Source organism: Monodelphis domestica, chromosome 2 (genome assembly GCF_027887165.1).
Source record: "Monodelphis domestica isolate mMonDom1 chromosome 2, mMonDom1.pri, whole genome shotgun sequence".
Taxonomy (NCBI): domain Eukaryota; kingdom Metazoa; phylum Chordata; class Mammalia; order Didelphimorphia; family Didelphidae; genus Monodelphis; species Monodelphis domestica.
In genome coordinates this window covers 212,834,918-212,856,870 of record NC_077228.1, presented here as the reverse complement: position 1 = coordinate 212,856,870, position 21,953 = coordinate 212,834,918, and the positions used below count along the sequence as shown (strand labels likewise).

General features: G+C 35.1%; 1 protein-coding gene across 2 annotated transcripts in view; it reads right to left on the bottom strand.

Moving 5' to 3' along the window:
* Positions 1–1,215: 1,215 nt before the first annotated feature.
* GRB2 (growth factor receptor bound protein 2) overlaps positions 1,216–21,953 on the bottom strand; it is a 103,939-nt gene continuing 83,201 nt past the window's right edge. For both annotated transcript variants that reach the window (XM_001369442.4, XM_056817161.1), the window contains exons 3-6: positions 14,787–14,884; positions 6,863–6,985; positions 4,509–4,677; positions 1,216–1,789 (exon numbers count right to left, since the gene is read on the bottom strand). In XM_001369442.4, coding sequence (XP_001369479.1) covers positions 1,604–1,789; positions 4,509–4,677; positions 6,863–6,985; positions 14,787–14,884 — 576 coding nt within the window. In that variant the 3' untranslated portion in view covers positions 1,216–1,603. The remainder of the gene's footprint in view (positions 1,790–4,508; positions 4,678–6,862; positions 6,986–14,786; positions 14,885–21,953) is intronic.

Genomic DNA, 21,953 nt, shown 5'->3' with positions numbered 1-21,953 from the left:
GTAACATCACCAATGATTGGCCCTAAGGGCAATGCTATTAAAGTAGTCTCCCTTTAATTAAAAATCATTTTCCCCAAATAATCTTTCTGCTTCAGAAGTTTTTTTTTTTTATTTTTTTTTAGGGGGTAGTCAGGGATGGGGCAGGAATGACTAGTCACAAACAGCCTGCTGTTAACTAGGAAGTGAAGATACTAGTCCCTTACTTCTTGAATGCTCCATTAATTAGGTCAGCACGCGCACGCGCGCACGCGCACACACACACACACACACTCACTCACTCACTCACACGCATCAAAGTTTCAAGCAGACACCCCTATTTTTAAGAGCAAGACAATATAAATAGTTATATTCCTACACCAGTGTAGGAATATAGGATTATGCTGTAAGGTTCAAGAACAACAGTTTAAAGTTCAACTATTTTTCTCTTTTGGTTTTCTTGCAGTTGAACATTTTCTGGCCATAGGGAGATATATGTGAGAATTACTGTCTCCCACTAGTCAAGAGGGAAATGGAGATCATCTGAGACCCTCAGCTTTCTTTTCACTGGACTGAATCGACTATGGGAAGGGATTCAACCCTCCCCTTTTTCCATGGGCTGGTTACCACACTGCACTGCTGTTGGTAGCATCTCTGGGTTCATGCAAACCTCTGGAAATATGAACTTGCTTACCAATATTAAAGCTTAATCCTTAAAGACTTCTGGCTTCAAAGAGACAAGAACTTAGAACCTCTCCTTGTTTGACTCCCTATCTCCCACCTTGATAAATATAAAATTATAAATATAAGAGGAGACAAATTGGCTGAAAAGTTCTGGACTGTCTTTATCTAAAAAATTACAGCAAAAACCCCCTGAAAATAATGGAAAAGGCACTATGAAAAAAAATGTTCAACAATACACCATTTAGAAAAGAACATGGTTTGAAAAACAAAAAAAAAACAAAAACCCAAACCCAAGCTTCTGCTATTTAGAATTTTGCAAGATGGCCTACATATTAGCAAATATCTTCCATTCATTCTATTTTGCTCCCAAACTGACAAATACAAGGTTTTCCCAAACCCACAAATACTTTTACTCTCAGAGCAAAAAGATATGAATTCTGAACATTTCAGGAGCCCCCCCCTTTTTTTTGGTAAGAAAAGGACATAAAGCATATTCTTTCAAATTGCTCATTCTATCTAAAACCGACATTTTGCATAGAGAAAATACCAGTCTACTTGGTTTCTTATCTTTTATTATCTGCATCAGTTAAGATTAGGTGTGTCATTTAATGTCATGCACTGATGGACAGAAGAGAAAGAAAGGGGAAAAATAAGGGATAAAGGAAGGGTAATAGGAACACCTGCGAAAATCTGTAATAAAAATTATCTTTTCTTAATTTAAAGGTAAGTTTTGGCATTTTATATCCAACTCCCTTTCCCACCCCTCCCTCACCAAAGTTCCATCCAGAATGAGAGAGGGTCACCCTAAGGTGACTTAGGTGTTATGGCCAGATGCTCAGAGCTCCCTCACTGGCTGCTGTAAGATGCAGCATGTGGATTTTACTTTTGTATGTGTGTATGTTTTAAAATTTTCTTGTTTCCTTAAATAATTTCTTATTGATTCTTAGATGCTCCGGTTCACTGGGGTGACGTAGTTACGCGGAAACATGCCAGTCTGCCCATGGCAGGCTCCCTTCCACCAGTTGGGGTCTGAGTTATCGAGGACCTGTATGAAATCTCCCCGACGGAAGCCCAGCTCTCCATCTTCCTGGGGGTCAAAGTCAAAGAGGGCCTGGACATATGTTGGTTGCTAAAAAGGAAAGAAAGAATTCAGTTGTTCACTTGCTACATTGTTGAGAGATCTGAAATCTATGTAACAAATGGTCTTGGTTTATTATTTTTCAACAGTTCAGATTGTTAACAGGTCACCAGCATCATTTCAGGCTTGTCATACTCTACATACTGTTGGCCTAGATAACAATAATGATAGTAACATTCTAACCAAGTTCCCTTGTATATATAGCAAATTTCTTGATTTAATAGTGTCCAAATGATTACCTGAAAGGCAAATTTAATATTTCTTTTCTGCCTACTACAATTGTTTCATTTAATGTCATCTTTTTTTATAGAATCAATTAATGATATCAGGTGGAATGTGCCCATATGTTGGAAACATTAAGGCCTAGCTTTTGCAAGAAGAATGGAAAAGAGCAGTTAAGGCATTGCTTAAAATAAAAGATTTTCCTTTCTATAATTTACATCATCTACAAGTTCTTATACATACTAGGTCTGTCAGAAAGGTGGGTAATAATGATAAGAGTGGAGGAATAGTGTGCCATTACTATAATACTAAGTATGATAAGGAAAAAAGTGTTAGGAATTGAAGGAAGTTACTATTTCTTTCCCCTACCCTTCAAAAGCATCACCTGAGCTTCTTCCTTCTGTGCTTTCAACAGGAGGAAATTTGGCAGTGAGAGCCTCTACTTGCCTCCTTTTTCTGATATGGAGAGAAGGAAAGGATCAAACCCATGATTCCATTGGTGTAGGGAATTCTTTATCAAGGCAGATCTGCAAGTAAGAGTCTAAGAGGTTTTAAAGTGGGGTTGTTGCCTATGTTTATACCTTCAATTTATTTATTCTTATTAGTGCTACTACAGCTGGCATTTCTAGTATGATATTAGTAAGAACAATAATGGACAACATTCTTGCTTCATCCTTGATCTTACTAGAAAGGCTTCAGGTTTATTCTTATTATGGATAATGCTTGATCTTGTTTCTAGAAAATACTTATAATTTTAAGGAAAGTTCCATTTATTCCTATGCTTTCATGTTTTTAGCAAGAATGGGTTGTTGTATTTTGTCAACTTTTTTCTGTATCTATTGAAATAATCATGATTTTTATTTTTTTGTTATTAATATGGTCACTTGTTTTTATAGCTCCTCTAATATTGAATGAGCCCTGCATTCCTGGTATAGATAAAGTCTGATCATAATGTATCATATTAAAAATGATAATTAGAATTTTTGGATTAATATTCATTAAGACAAGACTATATTTGTGTATTAGAAGAAATTTTGTGGGACTCTGTCTCTACCTATTTTTTTCTAAACATTTTATTATGTAGTATTAGAATTAATTGTTCTTTAAATGCGTTGTAGAATTAATTTGTACACCTATCTGGTCTTGGGGTTTTTTTTCCCCTCATGAGGAAGTTTATTTACAACTTGTTCAATCCCCCTGCCAAGTTAGGGTCATTTAAGTATTCTATTTCTTGTTCTATTAATCTAGGTGATGTAATTTTTGTAAACACTCATTCACTTCATTTAGATTGTCAGTTTTGTTAGCATAAAGGCTGGTCAAAATAGGTCCTCACAATGGTTTCTATTTCATCTTCGTTGGTTGTGAAATCATTTTTTTCATTCTGGATATTGGTAATTTGGTTTACTTCTCTCTTTCCTTTGATTTTCAGGATTTTAATTTTGGTGTTTAGTTGAGAGCTTAAAATTTTTTTCTCCCAATTTTTTTTAGTTGTATGAACAATTCAATCATTTGTTCTTTCTATCTTTTACTGATGTAAGTATTTAGAGTTATACATTTCCCCCTAAGTAGTGCTCTGGCTGTATATTCTTTTTTACTTATTTATTTTATTAAATCCTTACTTTCTGTCTTAGAATTAATATTACATATTGGTTCCAAGGCAGAAGAGTGGTAAAGATCAGGTGATTGGGGCTAAGTGACTTGCTCAGGGTCACATAGGAAGTGTCTAAGGCAAGATTTGAATCAGATCCTTTAGATTCCAGGCCTGGATCTTTTTGTGATCTTCAATATGCAATAGTCATCTAGCTGCTCCTATATACTATTATTTTTTCTTCTAAAATTTTTTAAAAACCTTACCATCTATCTTAGAATCAATACTGTATATTAGTTCCAGAGCAGAAGAGTGGTACAGACTAGGAAATGGGATTAAAATAAATAAAATGATAAAAATTTGCCAATGGTCACACAGCTAGGAAGTGTCTGAGGCCAAATTTGAACCCAGGACCTCCCATCTCTAGTCCTATTTCCCAATCCACTGAGCCACCCAGCTGCCTCCTATATATTAGTATTCTTTTTTTTTTTTTAAGGCAATGGGGGTTAAGTGACTTGTTCAGGGTCACATAGCTGGGAAGTGTCTGAGGTCAAATTTGGACCTAGGACCTCCCGTCTCTAGGCCTGGCTCTCAATCCACTGAGTTACCCAGCGGTCCCCTGTTTACTAGTATTCTTAGGGAAAAAATTGTAAAGATAGGTCTTCAAGGAAAACATATACTGAAAAAAAAAAGGTGAAATTTTTCCTGTGACATGCCTAATTTTTAAATCTCCAGAAAGGTAGAATATTTTATTTCATACACATTTTTAATGTAACCCCAAAATACAGAAAAGAATGAATGTTGAGTCAACATCACAAGGCCTTTTTCTCCTTCACTAATTTGATGAGGCAAGACTTGGTGTTTTAGATAGTAGTGATGCTTTCTTCCTTATGGACTTACCTGTGGCACCTGTTCTATGTCCCGCAAGAATATCTGCTGGTTTCTGGAAACAGAGGTGGATCTGTGATAATCTACCAGCTCGTTTAAAGAATTGAACTTTACAACCCAAAGGAAATACTTTCCAGCTCCATCTCGGAGCACTTTGAAATGCTGCACATCATTTCCAAACCTAGGGAAGACCAGATAATATATGTTAGGAAGTCAAAGAGTTCCTTCTCCTAGTTTAGGCAGGACATTTATTATTACAAAAAGAAGTTTAGTAAGAAAGAGAGCCAATCACCTTTCTCCCAAGCTAAAGAATCATATATACTTGTAGTTTGGCTCAAAAAACAAGGGATGGAATGATGAGATGCACCTCTTAGGAAGAACATGGTATTCAACTGTATTAGTTGTCAATGTTAATGGCATACACCTAGAGGTTCTGAGTCTGTCATGATTAGCATATTTCCTGAGTTTAAACACACATGAAGAATTCCTCTCAGATATAAGGAAACTAGAAATTTTGATACCATTATAGAAAACATTTGCCTACAGATATCAAGGATTGTTTTTGCCTAAGGCAAGGAATAAGACTATCGATTTCAAATCTGCTAGGTAAATGGGGAAAATATCAATCTCCCTTATCAAATCTTAGTTCCATAACATAGAACTTCACTGAATAATAAGCAAATATGAGTTAAAAGCAGAAAAATTCTTCAATAAAATGGTTGATACTCTGAATAATAAGTTAACAGTCCACTTTTAGCAATTTCTGATTTTCCTTTCTACTTGGAGTAAATGAACTTCAGGGAAACTGGAAAGGGGAAAAAAAAACAGATGCAGGAACCATAGAAATTAAGTACCATTATAATTCCAAAATGGTTGTTCATATCCCTTTAAGCATTTTAGTTTAGACTGGCAAAGGCCGAAGTCTCAGTTACCAAGGGTCTGCCTCCTAATGACAGCCAAAAGGATAAAAAAATATTTTTGTCTTTAATATTATCTCCATGGCTATTTTCCCTCAAATAGCCCTCCATAAAAACGACCCATTAGGTGGCAGCACTGAGTTGCCAAAACATCAGAGCACAGTGGCAATCCAATGCTTAGGAAAAAAAATGTTTTATATGGTCATTAACCTGGCTATTGAGTGTAGAATATATGGAGAATAAGGAAAGGATCATTCGGTACCTCTTCTATATCTTCAATAAGAATTGCCACCAATAGGCAGAAATATAAGTTCATAGACGAGCCTAAATGGCATACTGAAGATCATAAAAATAACTGGACTCTTAAATGCAATGAAAACATCAGACGTCATGCAGCCTATTCACTCTCTTCTGTTTCTTGTTTTCCATTTCACAGAGGAAGAAAATGAGAATCACCCAGGATTCTACTAGCTCAGATTTTATTTTTTTGCAATTAACAAAAAAATTATTTGTTCTTCCCTCCCAATTTTCTCCTTCAAGTTGGGTAGGGAGAAACGTTAAAAAACAAAAAACAACCCTTATAACAAATATAGCCAAGCAAAACAAAATCATTTGGCCATGATAAAAAAAAAAATATTTCATTCTGTATTCTAAATCATCTCTCTGATAGGAAACTGGTAACATTCTTCATCATTGGTCTCCTGAAATCACAGTTGGTCTATGTTAATCAAAGTTCTTAAGTCTTTCAGTTGTTTTAGCTATATCTATATATCTATATATATATATAGAGAGAGAGAGAGAGATATGTGTGTACATTCATATATGCATATATGTATATATATACACACACAAATATAAATAAAAAAACCATTGTTATATAAATTGTTTCCTGATTCTGCTTACTTCATAATGCAACAGTTCATGTCTTCTTAGGTTTTTCTGAAGCCATATCTTTTTTTACTTCCCCTTTCAGCAGAAAAGTATTCCATTATATTCATAAACCAGGATTTGTTCAGCCATTCCTCAACAGATGGGCACCCCCTTTCTTTTTCTTTGCCACTACAAAAAGACCTGCTATCAGTATTTTTGTACATACAGGCCATTTCCGCTTTGATTTCTTTAGGGAAAGACCTAATAGTGGTATCAGTGAGTCAAAGGGCATTCACATTTACTGACTTTTTGTGCACAAAGTTCCAAAGTTCCAAATCCAAAGATTTCCAAAATAGCTGTCCTAATTCACAACTCCAACAGCACACAAAAATGTGCTTATTTTCCCAAAGCTCCTCCAACATTTATTTTCCATTTTTGTCTTCAGAGTTTTACTTTTCATGATTCCAAAACAGTAGAGGTTCTGCATTTGCCAGGCTATAAAATAAAAAACTGGCCTCTGCAAGTATCACAATTAAGTTAGTTTAGAGATGGGCAAGAGAGAAGTAGAGAAAGACTCACTTGACAGAGAGGGAGAAGTCCCCAGGTGCACTCTCACTCTCCCGGATAAGAAAGGCACCATCATGTCGCTGTTTGCCAAGCATTTCTTCTGCTTTTGCTCTGGGGATTTTGCCAAAAAACCACCTACAGAACAAAGTAACCCAGTCAAAGTCTGCTCCTCCACATTAAAAAAAAAAAAAAGACATCTAGGCTCTTGGAAGTGTTAGCAAAAAGAAGATTCTCTTTACTGGAGGGGGTAAAGGAAGCAAACACCTACCCTTCAGAACTAATATACTCAACAATTAGGTTAAGTCAGGGCTATTCTGTTGAGAGTTCTGTAAGTGAAATCCCCTTAAAGGATTCCCATTCTCCCTCAGCTAGGAAAATGACTCATTATAAAGCAGTTCATTACAGTGTTGAATAATTTCTATATGGGTAGACATTTAAAAATCTTCCAGGTAGGTGAAAGGCCACAGTTTAGCTTCTCATTCACCAGAGAAATTTGGGGAAGCCCCTAGTTATATAAACTTGAAAAATGTACAGTATGAATCAAATAAGGAAAAAGAGGCCCACTCTATGTAGTTATTTGCTATTCATATTACTTAGCTACCAGGAAAACTAGGATGAGGTGGGAGTGGGAGTAGGGAATGAGGTGGGTTGCTAGAAGCAACATTTTTCTGCCAAGGAAACAGCCCAAAAGGTAAAAGCTCTAGCCTTTTAGAGACAGGTGTGCTAATATGTAATGCCATTCTTGCCAGAAGGAAGAATGAACTTTTACTAAGCTAATGGCAGAAACAAGGGAATCTACAGTTTGTTGAGAAGTTGTGTTTTTCCTTTAGGAAAAACCTATATTTCCTTCTTTTATTATAATATACCACTGATTCTGGGTACTGTAGGAAGTACAATTGTCTTCTTATACAGTCCATCTACTCTAGGTAGAAGATAAACCTGGATTTATTAAGCAGTTCTACCAAATTCGCTGCTCTGAAGTGGTGTGTGGTGGTTTTTTTTTGGGGGGGGGGGTTGTTTTTATTTTTGGGGGGTGACTCCCTCTCACCCAAAACTAAACAAACAAAAAAAATTTTCAAAATCTTTGAAATTTTCAGAGGCAGTACCCTACAGTAGTAGTTCCTAGTCCCTTTATCCTTACTTTCATTTTCTATGGTTTCCTTTACCCCTGGTTTCCAGAGGAAGGAGGGAGGCAGGGAGAGGGTTGCTACTGGATTAGGGAAGGGGTTGGCACACATTTCATGGACACATGGAGGCTAGGACCTGAGTTCAGAGCAGCACCCTGTCCATGAGGAGGTCTCCCTACATTGTCAGCTCTGCTTTTTTGGAAGTTTTTTTTTTGGTGGTGGGTTGGGATGCCCAGTACTACTTTATTATTATATTTAGTGTTAATAATGTCCTATTGTGGTTAACAATTAAACATTTATATTTTTTAAAACCTTATTATATATATGTATGTACAAGAAAATCGTGTTACATGAGATCATCAGGTATTTGCTTATATCCAAGGATTCAGTGTCCCATGGTAGGTCTAGGAACATGTTTTCTACAGATATAGGGACCCTTCTGTTGTAAAAAGTATGCTGGGTTTGGAGTCATAGAATGTAAGTTTGAATCTTGGTTTAGCACTTAACCTCTCTGTGTCTCAGTTTCTTCATCTGAAAAATTAAAGGAGTTTGACTTGATAAACTTTAAGGTCTGCTACAACTATACACCCATGATCACATAATCTACTAACATTGGTCTCTTTATAGATGCACTCAATACCAAATTATGTTATTCTTCCATTTGTGTGTCTTTCATCATTATAATGTAAGCTGCTGGAGAGCAGGAACTTTCTTGATTTCTTATATTTCTATGCTCCAGATCAGCACAGTGCATGGTACTTAATAAATGTTCTACCAATCTTTGTATATCTACATGAATTTTTTGTTGTTCTGATCACATCAGGATGCATAACCATTAAGTTATAAATCTAGAAATAATGTTACACACTCCAGAAAATCCACATCAGTCAATGCTATGTTAATAGCTAGCATACTTATTAACTTTATAGGAAGAGGTTTTCCCCCCAGAATAAAATAACAGGCTACTAAAGTTGGAAGAGAAATGTACTTCTGCAGAGGAAATATCATTTCCTATTACTCAAGATGCCTTTTGTCACTAGCTTCAACTTCATTCAGGTCTTATATGATGTACTGATCTTACTCCTATTCAAAAGATCCTATTCCATCACAGATTATTCCCCTGTATCTATAAACAAGCCAATGTCCCTTCCTACCCTGAAAAAACCCTTACTTGATCCTTCCAGTCCCTATCTTCCTATGTCTTCTTCTGTCCTTTGTAATTAAACTCCTCAAAAAGGCCACTTACAATATATGACTCCACTTTCTCTCTTTTTACTCTTCTTAACTCCTTACAATTAAGCTTTCAGCCTTAACAGTCTAACAAAACTTCTTTCTCCAAATTTACCAGTGACTTCTTGGTTGCCAAATCTAATGGCCTTTTGTTTGTCTCTACCCTAATTCTTTTTGACCTCTCTGTAAGTAGCCTTGGACATAGTTGATTTCTCCCTCTTCCTTGATATTTTCTTCTCTCTAGGTTTTTGGGACACTATTCTTTCCCAGTTCTCTTCCTGCTTATCTGACTGCTCTTTCTCAATCTCCTTTGCTAGATACTCATTTGGAACATACTCTCTTATCCTAGATGCCTCACATTTTACAAAGAGAGTTGTCATTATAAAGGGATTGACAATATTTTTTTTTTGTCTTGCACAAAAAAGTCTGAAGAATGTTAGAATTGGAATATTAGAATAAATCTAGTCTAATCTGCTTTTCTTACAGATGAGAACCTGAACAGAGAAAGTAAGGAACTTACTCACAATAAAAATTAGCAATAGAGCTGGGAGGAACTACAACTATGACTCTAACTAAGTCTATTATATTTTTCTCATCTTTCTTTACTCAGATTAGTGGTTTTTATCAGTAGGTGAAAAGAACTCCCTCTGTCACAGCATAACTAAAACCACTGGTCAGCTTGGTTTTAAAGAATCACTTGGGAACGATGGGAATGCTCAAATGACCTGCCTATATATCACATAACCAGGCTATGTTAGGGCAGAGCTTTAAGTCCAGGCTATACTGCCTCTTACATAACTCACAAGCCTTTGCCTCCACTCCACTTTTATTTCTTAAGGAACCAAAATTTTCCCAAAATGTATATTGTAAACACTGAAAAAGAATAGAATTTTGACAGATAGAATTTGCTCTTATCCACTTTCTACATCACTAGCTCTAATTACTCATGTGTTCTAATTACAAATAGCAAGATGTAAAACAATCTCTTTCAAGTCCTTTTCTAATACCTTTTGTTTTTATATCACATTTGTATTTGACTATGATACCTCCCCAATTTCCCCATTCAGTGAGACTTCCTTTGAAACCAAGATTATATATATCACCTAGGAACATGTATGTAGGAACATGTAGGTAACATGGGTTACCTTTTGTAATGGTAGCTAATAAGAATCTGTTCGCCATGGACAGGATTAACTAATTCTAAGGAATCATTCCATTAGTAATTCCTTTCTACTTAAGACTCCATCTTATGTAACAAAAAAAAAAAAGCAGTCACTTGAAGATTTTGTTATGATAGTAGTTCTTACAGTATTTTATATCAGCCATTCTATAACATCAAATGCTAAAAGTATGATTAAATAAATGTTAAATTAGTCCCAGTTAAAATATAAGGAGAAGGGGAAAAGTTGTCTTGAATGGTAACTGCTAATATGTATTTTACCCTAAGGTTTGCAAAGTGTTTTATATACATGCTATTTGACTTTCAAAATAATCCTATAAGGTAAGTGATAAGTTATTATTATTATTTCCATTTTACAGATGAGAAAAATGAGATGTTTTGTGACATGTCCATGGTTATACAACTAATGTTACCAAATATGGGATGCAGTATTTTATTTATCTCAGTCTCTGGACTTCAAGAGTGTGCTCTCTACTACAACAGCCAATTTTTTGGGGTTCTATATATACTACTTCCCATAAGTATCTCATCAATTAACAAATATTTATTAAGTGCCTTTTATGGGCCAGGCACTTGAAAAAGTTCTTCTCTACAAAGAGCTTTTATTTTACAAGTGACAGGGAGAAAGAGAAACAACATGTATATATATGTTTTGGGTAATATGAGTAGGAGAAAAACAACAGACATGCAGGTCTTTAACACCACATGGGATCATTCCTGGCTTTCTCTGTAGGCTTACAATCTATGATTTTCTTTCTTTTTCAAGTTAGCTTTTTATTTGTTTATCTTTAATTAATTAAGACTATTTTTCCATGGTTACCTGCATGATTCATGTTCTTTCCCTCTCCTCCTCACCTCCCCTCCTACAGCCAATGAACAATTCAACTGGGTTTTACATGTATTATCGATCAAGATTGATTTCCATATCATTAATATTGCAGTAGAGTGATCATTTAGAATCTACACTCCCAATCATATCCTCATCAAATCATGCGATCAAGGAAATGTTTTTTTCTTCTATGTTTTTACTTCAAGCTATGATTTTCAATGAGGTTCTTCAGGGGCAGAATTTACCCCTCCCCCAACTCCCCACATATTGAATATTCCTTGCTGGAACAAGAAGACAAAGTTGAGCTCCCATTCCCAAACTTTTAAATATACACATCAAAGACAACAATTAGGGTAAACATGTTGACCCATCTTGAATATACACAAATATATCAGTAACAGGTAGGTAAATCCTTGTTCCAATGAGAATTCAGGCACTTCTCTTTGTATTTACTATCTTGTTTTTTTCTCTAAAGAAAACCTAAGACCTATGAGCTTGTTTTTGAAACTATTTTGATAATTCCATGTATTTTATTTTATTCATTTAAAAAGTTATTCTGGGAGCAGCTAGGATATCAATGGATAGAGCCAGCCTAGAGACAATAACCCCGAAGTTCAAATCTGGCTTCAGACATTTCCTAGCTGTGTGACGCTGAGAAAGTCACTTAACCCTCACTGCCTAGCCTTAATGCATCTTCTGCCTGAGAACCAATACTCAGTATTGATTCTAAGGTAGAAGGTGAAGATTAACAATAAACAAATAAAATTCTAAGAAGGGGGGTGTCCATGATACAGAAAAGCAGACTCCATCTTCTTGGCCAAAACTAACTCTTCTTCTTGGGAAGGTTCCTGATTCTATCCCTGGTAAGAGGACATGGTGTGGTCTGGCCAAGGATATTTAAGGCCTGTGTCTAGTGGATCATTTCCTTGCTCTTTCTTTCTGTAAACCTCTAGGAGGCATCAAGGTACACTGTACACAGGAAAGGCTTTGCCTCTAGAATCAGAAGACCTAGGATCAAATTCCAACCCTGAGGCTTAGTACCTGAGGGACCCTGAACAACTCTTTAACATCTCTGGGCCTCAGTTTTCACACCTGTGAAATGGAGTTGAATGGGAAGGCCATTAAGATCCCAACTAGCTCTGAACTTCAGTGATGTTCCCAAGAAGAGGATATCTCCTCCTTGACTACTTTCTCCTTGAGACTACTTGATTGACTTAGCATTCATCTTCATGCCCACTAAGTATAGGTGTCCCCAAAGTTCTGAACTTGACCCTCCTTTTATCTAAACACATTTTTGTCCTTGATGATCACCAACATATAAATTCATTTAGCTTCTCCAAGTAGATTTATTCCTAAATCTTTATATTCTGCTGAAATCTCCCCTAAATTATACTCTAAATATCTACATGGATCTCTTATAGGCATCTCAAAATCAAAATTACTTTCCAAGTACCATACAAACAATATATTCTTCTAAATACACTCCTCTAAACTTTTCTCTTTCATGTCTCTCCTACTCAGCCAGGGTCAAACTTTGTGGTCAGTCTTCCTCTCCTTACTGCTCTCCATACCTGATCAACTGCTAAATTTTGTCAATTCTACCACCTTTACACCTCAGGTATTTATCTCCTTTTTTTCAATCACAGAGCAATCTTTCAGGCCTGTCTCTTCATTGACCTTTCTGCTTATAGTCTTTCCCTTTTCATTCTATCCTTTACAACACAGGTGTCAAACAAACTTCTCAGAGCACAGGGCTGTCCAGACAAAATATGCCGGCCTTGCCCTCAAATCTTCAAGTGGCTCTCTAATGCTGCTAGGCTAAAATACAAAGTCCTTAGCCTAGCATTTGGAGAACTTCTGGTTCCAACCTTCTCTTTTTAGTCTTATTTCATATTAGACTTTTTCACATACTCTATGTTATGATCAAACTAAAATAGCAGCTGCTCCATAAACTCCATTCCATCTTGATCTCCATGTGTTTGTAATTCCTTCTTCAGTTCCTCCTTTCACACTACTCAATTTACCTCCCTGGATCCCTCTCCTCCCAAAAGTGAATCTTCAAGTCACCTAAGCTCTGTAGCCCTCAGTTTTCTCATCTACAAAAAGAGAGAACTGGCTTCTATTTTACGATTGTATTCTCAAATACTCCAAGTGTCCTTGGTATGGACATCTCTCTTGATTCCCACCATCTATCTCTAACTTACATTATACTGTTCTGTGTGTGTTACCTGAGCAAAAGGACCATTGCTTGCCCAGCAAAATAAAAGGCACTTAATTTGTTTGTTGAATTAAACTCACTGTGCTTAACTTGTAACCCGAATTCCCCTTCCTTTCTAAGAGACAGAAGCGGAAAGAAAACCTAGCACACAATGCTTCACCACAGCATAGAAACTAACAATGATCCTGTGTTTAGAAAACTCTTCAGTCACAGAAACTGTCCTGCAATGTGAAAATACACATGAAAACCCAACTACTGAAGCACAAGAATAAACTGATTAGAATTAAATGATTTTTCTTAACTCATTTATAGGACAATTCTATCAGTCACTGCAACTTCTGAAATGATATGACCTACTTTTGTCTTTTGTAAATATTATGATTTAAAAACATCTAATTTGAAATAATCTCAAGTAGAATCAGGCTTTACAATCACGTACACTACAGTTAATGCAATGTTTTCTAGTGCAATAACCTATCATATCTTCTTTTATCTATTCCTTTTTTATGTTCTAAAACCACAATGACAAAGAACTTTAGATCAAACAATAAACTAAACATGTTTTCTTTTGAGGATGGTATAAAAGGAAAAAGGTTGTACATATCACTCATTTAGTGTACATCTGACCCATCCTGGAGGTGGATGTATTAGTTGATCTAATCCTTCCATTCTTCCCTCAACACTCAGTGTAAGCACTTATTTAACTGGTTCTACTCTCTAGGAAATCTCCAAATAGCTACTTTTCCCCAAAGGGTATAGGCTCAAATTCAGAAGGCTTATATTAAACTTTACTTCTGTTCCTTCTATCCCCTTTCTCCAATGAAAATTAATACTTTTTCATTTTACAGATGAAAAGATGTGTAATGATTATACAAATATAATCCAGATTGAATAGCTTACTAGTATGGGAGGGGAGGGAGATTAAGTTTGAGCATATAACTTAGGAAAAATTGGTAAAAAAACAACATAAAATATATTTTAAAATATATATTTATATTATCTATATATAAAGGTTGCAGAAAATTTATCTCTACCAGCTTCCTGCTTCTTTTCTTAGGGGCATCTATTATCACATTTGCATCTTTTGGTAACCTAGGAAGAGGAGTTCTCAAAGTGAAAGGGATTATTAGTTTGGTTAAATGACAAGAACCCAGGAGATAGCTGAAAAAAATTTATAAGTCAAATGTTGAAAAAATTCTTTTTAATTCCTATAAATATCTAATTGTTTGGTACAGACTTTTAACTTGGAAGCTTTGAGTCTCCCATAATCCCAGTTTCTTAAAAAATCTGAGTACCTACTATGTATAAAGAACCACTCTTTTGACACTAGAGATGAGTGGAACTTAACTTACGGATGTGGCTTCATTTCTATGTAGTTCTTGGGAATGAAGCCATCTTTTCCATTGAGTTCTGCCTTATACCAATTTTGATCACATTCTTCATTCAACACCTGAAAAAAAAAAGGAGACATACCATCACCATCCATATGTTCCACTTTTAAAACTAGCAGCTTTGCAGATAACAATATGGACTTTCAACTTTCTTCACAAAGTGTTAGCTGTTCCACTAGTAGCTGAAGTAACTCTATAGTTAACGAGAAGTCAGTTATGAATACTTAATAACTTTAGCAAAGCTGGAGGATACAAATAAACCTATATAAATCAGCAACATTTCTATGTATATTTCCAACAAAATCCAGTAGCAAAAGATAGAAAGAGAAATTCCATTTAAAATAACTTTAGACAACATAAAATACTTGGGAATCTATTTGTGAAGACAAACATAGGAATTATATGAGAATAATTACAAAACTTTCCACACAAAGTCAGATCTAAGTATCTGGAAAAACATTAATTGTTTATGGGTTTCCCATCCTAATATTTAAAAAAATGACAAGTTTACCTAAATTAACTTACTTATTAAGGACCATATCAATTAAATGACCAAAAAAGGATTTTTACAGAACTAGAAAAAAATAGTAACAAAATTCATCTGAAAGAAAAAAAGACCAAGGGAATTAATGAAAATAAAGTCTGAAAGAAGGGGGCCTACCATTATCAGATCTGTAAAACAAAGCAGTAATCATCAAAACAATCTGGAACTGTCTAAGAAATACAACAGTGGATCAATGGAATAGATTAGGGGTAATGTGTTTGATAAACCCAAAAATTCTAGCTTTTTTTTTTTTTAAACCCATCCTTCTGTCTTAGAATCAATACTGTGTATTGGTTCTATGGCAGAAGAGCAATAAGGGCTAAGCAATGGCAGTAAGGGCTAGGCAGTGGGAGTTAGGTGACTTGCCCAGGGTCACACAGCTAGGAACTGTCTGAGGCCAATTTGAATGTAGGACCTCCTGTCTCTAGGTCTGGCTCTCAAATCCACTGAGCCACTCAACCTGCCCCCAGATTCTAGTTTTTGGGATAAGAGCTCACTATTTAAGAAAAACTGCTAGAAAATCTGGAAAACAGTACAATAGGAACTAGGTTTATATTATCATCTCACATCCTTTAGCAAGATAAGGTCAAACTGGGTATATGATTTAGACCCAAAGGGTGATACTACAAGTAAATTAGAACACTGAATAGTTTGCCTGGCAGATCTATGGAGAAGGGGAGAATTTATGACCAAACAAAAGATAAGGAACATTACAAGATGTAAAATGAATAATTTTGATTATATTAAATGTTAAAAGCTTTTCTTCAAACAAAATTAATGTAATCAAGATTAGAAGGGAAACAATAAATTGGGAATAAAATTTATAACAAATTTCTCTGAGATAGGTCTAATTTCTCAAATCAAAGAGAACTGTCAGATTTATAAGAATACAAGCAAAAAAGCAAAACAAAAAAGCAATTGACAAATGGTTAAAGGATGTGAATCAGCAGTTTTCAAATGAAGAAATCAAAACTATCAATAATCATATGGAAAAATGTTCTAAATCACTCAATTAGATAAATGCAAATTATTATTAATTTATTTAGAATATTGTTCAATAGTCACGATATATTTTCTTTCTCTCCCCTCTTCCCTTCCCCCTCCAGGAGCTGACAAGCAATTCCACTGGGTTATACATATATCATTGTTCAAAACCCATTTGCATATTATTCATATTTGCAATAAAGTGATCTTTTAAAGCCAAAACCCCAATCATATACCCATTGAATCATGTGATCAATCATGTTTTTCTTCTAGGTTTCTACTCTTACAGTTCTTTTTCTTGAAGTGGATAGCATTCTTTCTCATAAGTCCCTTAGTGTTGTCCCGGATGACTGTACTGTTACTAATAGAAAAGTCTATTATATTAGATTGTGCCACAGTGCATGAGTCTCTGTGTATAATATTCTCCTGGTTCTGCTCCTTTCACTCTGCATCAATTCTTGGAGGTCTTTCCAGTTCATATAGAAATCCTCCAGTTCATCATTTCTTTCAGCATAATAATATTCCAACACCATCAAATATCATAAATTGTTTAGCCATCCTCCAAGCAATGGGCACCCCCCCATTTCCCAGTTTTTTGTCATTATAAAAAGCACAACTATAAATATTTTTGTACATTTTTCATTATACTCTCTTTGGGGTTCAAAGCCAGCAGTGGTATGGCTGGATCAAAAGGTAGGCAGTTTTTTAAAGTCCTTTGTGCATAATTCCAAAATGCCCTCCAGAATGGTTGGATCAGTTCACAACTCTACCAGCAATGGATTAGGATAGGATCCCAGTTTTGCCACATCCCCTCTAACATTATTACATTTATCCTTTGCTGTCATATTGGCTAATGCATTGCTGGTAGAGGTGTGAACTGATCCAACCATTCTGGAGGGCAATTTGGAAGATGCCCAAAGGGCTATAAAATTTTACATGTCCTTTGATCCTGTAATACCACTAAGTCTGTATCCCAAAGAGATAAAAAAAAGGGGGGGGGGAAAGAAGGACCTATTTGTGCTATAAGAAATGATGAACAGGAGATTTCAGAAAAAGCTAGAAAGACCCACATGAATTGATGCAGAGTGAAGTAAGCAGAACTATGAGAATATTGTATATAGTTACAGCAATATTTATCATGATCAACTGTGAAAGACTCAGCTACTCTTGGCAATAGAATGACCTGGGACAATTCTAATGGACTTATGACAAAGACTGCTATCCACTGCCAGAGAAAGAATTGTTGGAGTCAGATGCAGATCAAAGTATATGATCTTTCATATTAGTTTATTCATCGTTTTATCTTGGAGTTTCAGTTTTACGTGAGTATTCTCTAACAAGAAGTCTTTATTTTGCATGATAATAAATGTATATAACAGATCAACAATTTGAATCTTATGATTTTGGAAAATGTATGGTGAAAATTGTTGTTACATGTAATTGGTAAAATAAAGTTTTGTTCTGTTTCTTAAAAAGGAGTCAAGAGTTTTAACAACCTTAAGGAACCAAAGTAGCCTTTAGCTTTTGAAGTTTAGAACAAACAAATGTGTAGTAGTAGAACAACAGTTTCTGGGCAGATAGCAATAACAAAAGTTTATACCTAACACACTATGATTACTTCACTAACATCCCCCTTACCCAGTATTCCCAACCCTCTCAAAAAGAGATCTAGCTAGCCATAGAGCTATAAAATAAAAGCCCCTGAGCTGAAAAGTGAGACGAAAATGAGATAGATTAAAAAAAAAAGGAAAAGCTAGAAGAAAATGGCAAATGGTAGACATAGTTGAATGCCTAAGTAGTAGCACAGAGTAGGCTAAAATACTTTATTAAAAAAAGAACTAATGAGTGTAGTGAAGAACAATTCTACTCTCTTCAGTAAGTGGGGAAATGGAGGGAAGCTGACAGTTCAAAACACTTGGATCATGGTATTCCCCCACCCAAAATAGATTTTTAGAAACTTGTTACTTTTATATCTCCTACATTTTTCATTTCATCTTTCCCCCTTCCAGAACGACGTCCCTTATAAAAAAAATTATTGAAAATTGGAGAAAAAAAGTCATCAACATGTCAGGAAAAGTCAGGCATAATATGCAGTGTTTTGTACCTATGAACCTGTACCTCTTTAAAGAAACATTGGAAGGTCAGGCTTGGTTACTATAATTTGATTGTTGTTTTTACCTCCAATATTTTAGTCATTGTGTATGTTGTTCTTTTGGTTCTGCTTACTTTAAATGTCCATTAGGCTCAAATAAGTTCTTCCATGCATCTCTTTATTCATCATATCCATTGTTTCTTACAGCACAGTAATATTCCAAATACTCCTAAGATTCACAATATAGTCACTCATTTCCCAATTAACTGACATACTTTGTTTCTAGTTCTCCATTATCATGAAAATTATGTTACAAATATTTTGACTTGTATTTTTTTTTTTACACTGACCTCTTTGGGTAGAAGCCTAGTAATGGAATCTCTGGGTCAAAGGAACAGATAGTTTAGCCACTTTCTTAGCATGATTCTCAACTGCTTTGCAGAATGATTAACCTGTTAACCTTCTGCAATTCCTGCAATACTGCTTTTTATAATCTTTTGTAATAATCTTTTATAAATCTCTAATCCTTTTTTGTGAGAAGTCACTCCCCACCCATATCTGTAAAAGGTATATGATCAGATTCTGTTTTGATTTTTTAAATGATATATTTAATTTTCAGGTCATGTATCCATTTTGAATTGATTGTAGCATATAGCTTCAGTTGTTGGTCAATACTAATTTTTGCCAAACTATTTTTCCAGTTTTCCTAAGAATTCCTGAGAAATGGGGAATAATTCATAATTTATATTACCTAAATAATTTATATTTTCAGATTTAAGGCACACTAGGTTTCTGAAATAAAATTCTGGTTCTTCCTTGCCCATTAATCTGGTTATGGCTTTATAATACAATTTGAAGTCTGGAAGTGCTATTCCCACTTCATTCCTATCCCCTCCCACCCCCCACTATTTTCCTTGACATTATAATCTTGTATTTGTCCAAATGAACTGTTATTATTTTATCATTCTATAAAGTACTCCATTGGCATTTGGAATGGCATAGTCTTAACTGTAAAGTGACAAAAGCATCCCAAACCACATATTAATAACTATATAAAAGCTTCTAAGTACAAAACACATTTACACTAAAAAATCCTACAAAACAGAGGTATAGAAGGGCCTTTTTTATGACAAAAGAATCTAAAAATTAAAATTTAGGATTATATGTAATACTGAAACACTAGCATGTTCTTTAATTAGTATAAAAGTAAAGCAAAGAGGTATCAGAAAGCGTATAGATTGACTAACTTCCATGTAAACAGAAAAAAAAGTGACGTATAGTAAAATGTAGTTCATCTACATAGTGAAAGCTCACATTTCTATAGCATTTTTAAACTTCATGAAGTACTGTAACAACTCTGAGAAAAGCAGATTTATAGGTTCACAACACTGGAATGCCTGTAGCTGCCATGGAAACAGCAATATTTTGACTTTGGTGTTGAGAATTTTTACAAAGACTATTTAGCAGAACCAAGTGGAGGGCAGGGAAAGTTAAAGAGAATTTCCCTATTTTGAAGACTCTCCCTATTGCCCTCTATCCTCCAAACCACTGGGGGCAATGCTATATAAATCTTATCAATGATGATGATGATTCAATAAGAAAACAAGAACTAAGGGGTCAGTCAGTCAAATACAATTCAGCAACTATCAGAAATTGTTTGGGTAGGCTGGTGAGACAAAAGACACAACAATACAAGCTTTCTCCTTCTGTATTTCAGAACCAACCTTTACCCTTTAATTGCTCAAATTACTGAGTTTCTGTCTCTTCCTCTATTTCAGGAGAGGGGGGAAACATAAAGGAGAGAAGTTCCTTTTGTATCTTAAGGGCTACAACATACTACCCACTGCCCTTTTCATTGCTATTGGTTTATTCTCTTTGATATAAATGAAACTGTGGTAGCCACAGAAACTTTACTGGAATAATTTAATGATAATATCTGAGGATAAAGTCTTGTTTTTAAATAGATGGGAAGCATTACATTTTTCAGCTGAGAAAAGGGATGGAGAGGAAGGCCCCTTGATTTCCATGGGAAAGATCAAAAGAATACCAGAGCCATTCCGAAGACCCACAAATAAAAAATTTGAGGCAATTATAAACTATACAGAGAAAAGTCTTGGAAGCCGGGCTAGGAATGTATCAGTGAAAACAGTTGATAGGTGTTGTTTTAAGCTTTTCTCCAAGTGTTAGGACTTTTACTATAACATTGACACTGCAGTTATTAAGGGTACTGAGGCATCTTGGCTGAAGTTTTTTGTGGCTGATGACTGACAGTTCTTCTCAACACCTACAGCTAAACTCTGTATCTTACTTGCAAAGGTTCTACATCTACATGTCACCCCACCCTTACTTATGATATGGGGGAGCTAAATTTCCTCAAATACTCACAAGCAATATGAAAATCTCATACCCACATCCTACTAAAGTTTCATTGCAATCTTTTTTTCTTATATAATAATTTCTGAATATGCCATCTCACACAATGAAGGAAAAGTTATATAAGAGCACCCCTGTCTGACAATATATACCACATTCTGCCTTCCTGAGGCTGTTTTTTTTTTTTTCAGGTTAGTTACTCAAGGAAGAAATGATGACAATGTTGGTACTTGGAAAAAAAATCAAGGAGCAATTTTATATCTTCATTAAATAATAAAGAAGGGGCTAAGTGGCAAAGTGGCCACCTAGCACAGGGACTGGAGTCATGAAAACCTAGTTTGAATCCAGCCACTAGCTGTGTGATTGTGGGCAAGTCACTGTCTGTTTACCTCAGTTTTCTGACTTGTCAAATGGGAAAATAATAGCACCCACCTTATAAAATTGTTGTACATGTTCCTTTTTTTTTTCTTTTTCATCTAGAACTATGTTTTTAATGTATGGGGGGGGGGGAAGAATCCTGGGTTCATATCTGACCTAAGACATGTTCTAGTCCTGTGATTGTGGGCAAGTCACTTAACCCCCATTGACTAGCCCTTATCACTCTTCTGCCTAGAAACCAATACACAGTACTGATTTTAAGGAAGAAGGTAATGTTTTGTTTTAAGTAAACTTTTCTTTCAAATAAAATAACAAAGAATATGATTTCAGCTGTATGATTAAGATACCACAAAGCTGTAATTTGTACCACAATATTCTTGCAATAGAAAGCAGTTTATGGACCCACTTATTTATCACTGTTTTATGGATGGCTAGTCTAAATTAATAAATTTTAAATCATTCTTACAAATTGTAAGGAATGTTTTCAGCTAATATGCTACATAGTTGCATTTTCTACTCCATTCCCAAGTTCCCTTAAAGTTACTTAGTATTGATTAATATATATTCCCTTAATCAAATAAAAAGTTGTTTTATTAAAATATATTAAAAAGCTCTAGGCATTTTGCAGGTAATGATGAAAGTTGTTAGCAATGCAATATAAATCAAGATATCTGCAGAAAAGGCAAAATGTCAAAATTATAGGAGTATCACATCTACCTGATTATAAAAATAGATTAACATTATGACATCATAAGAG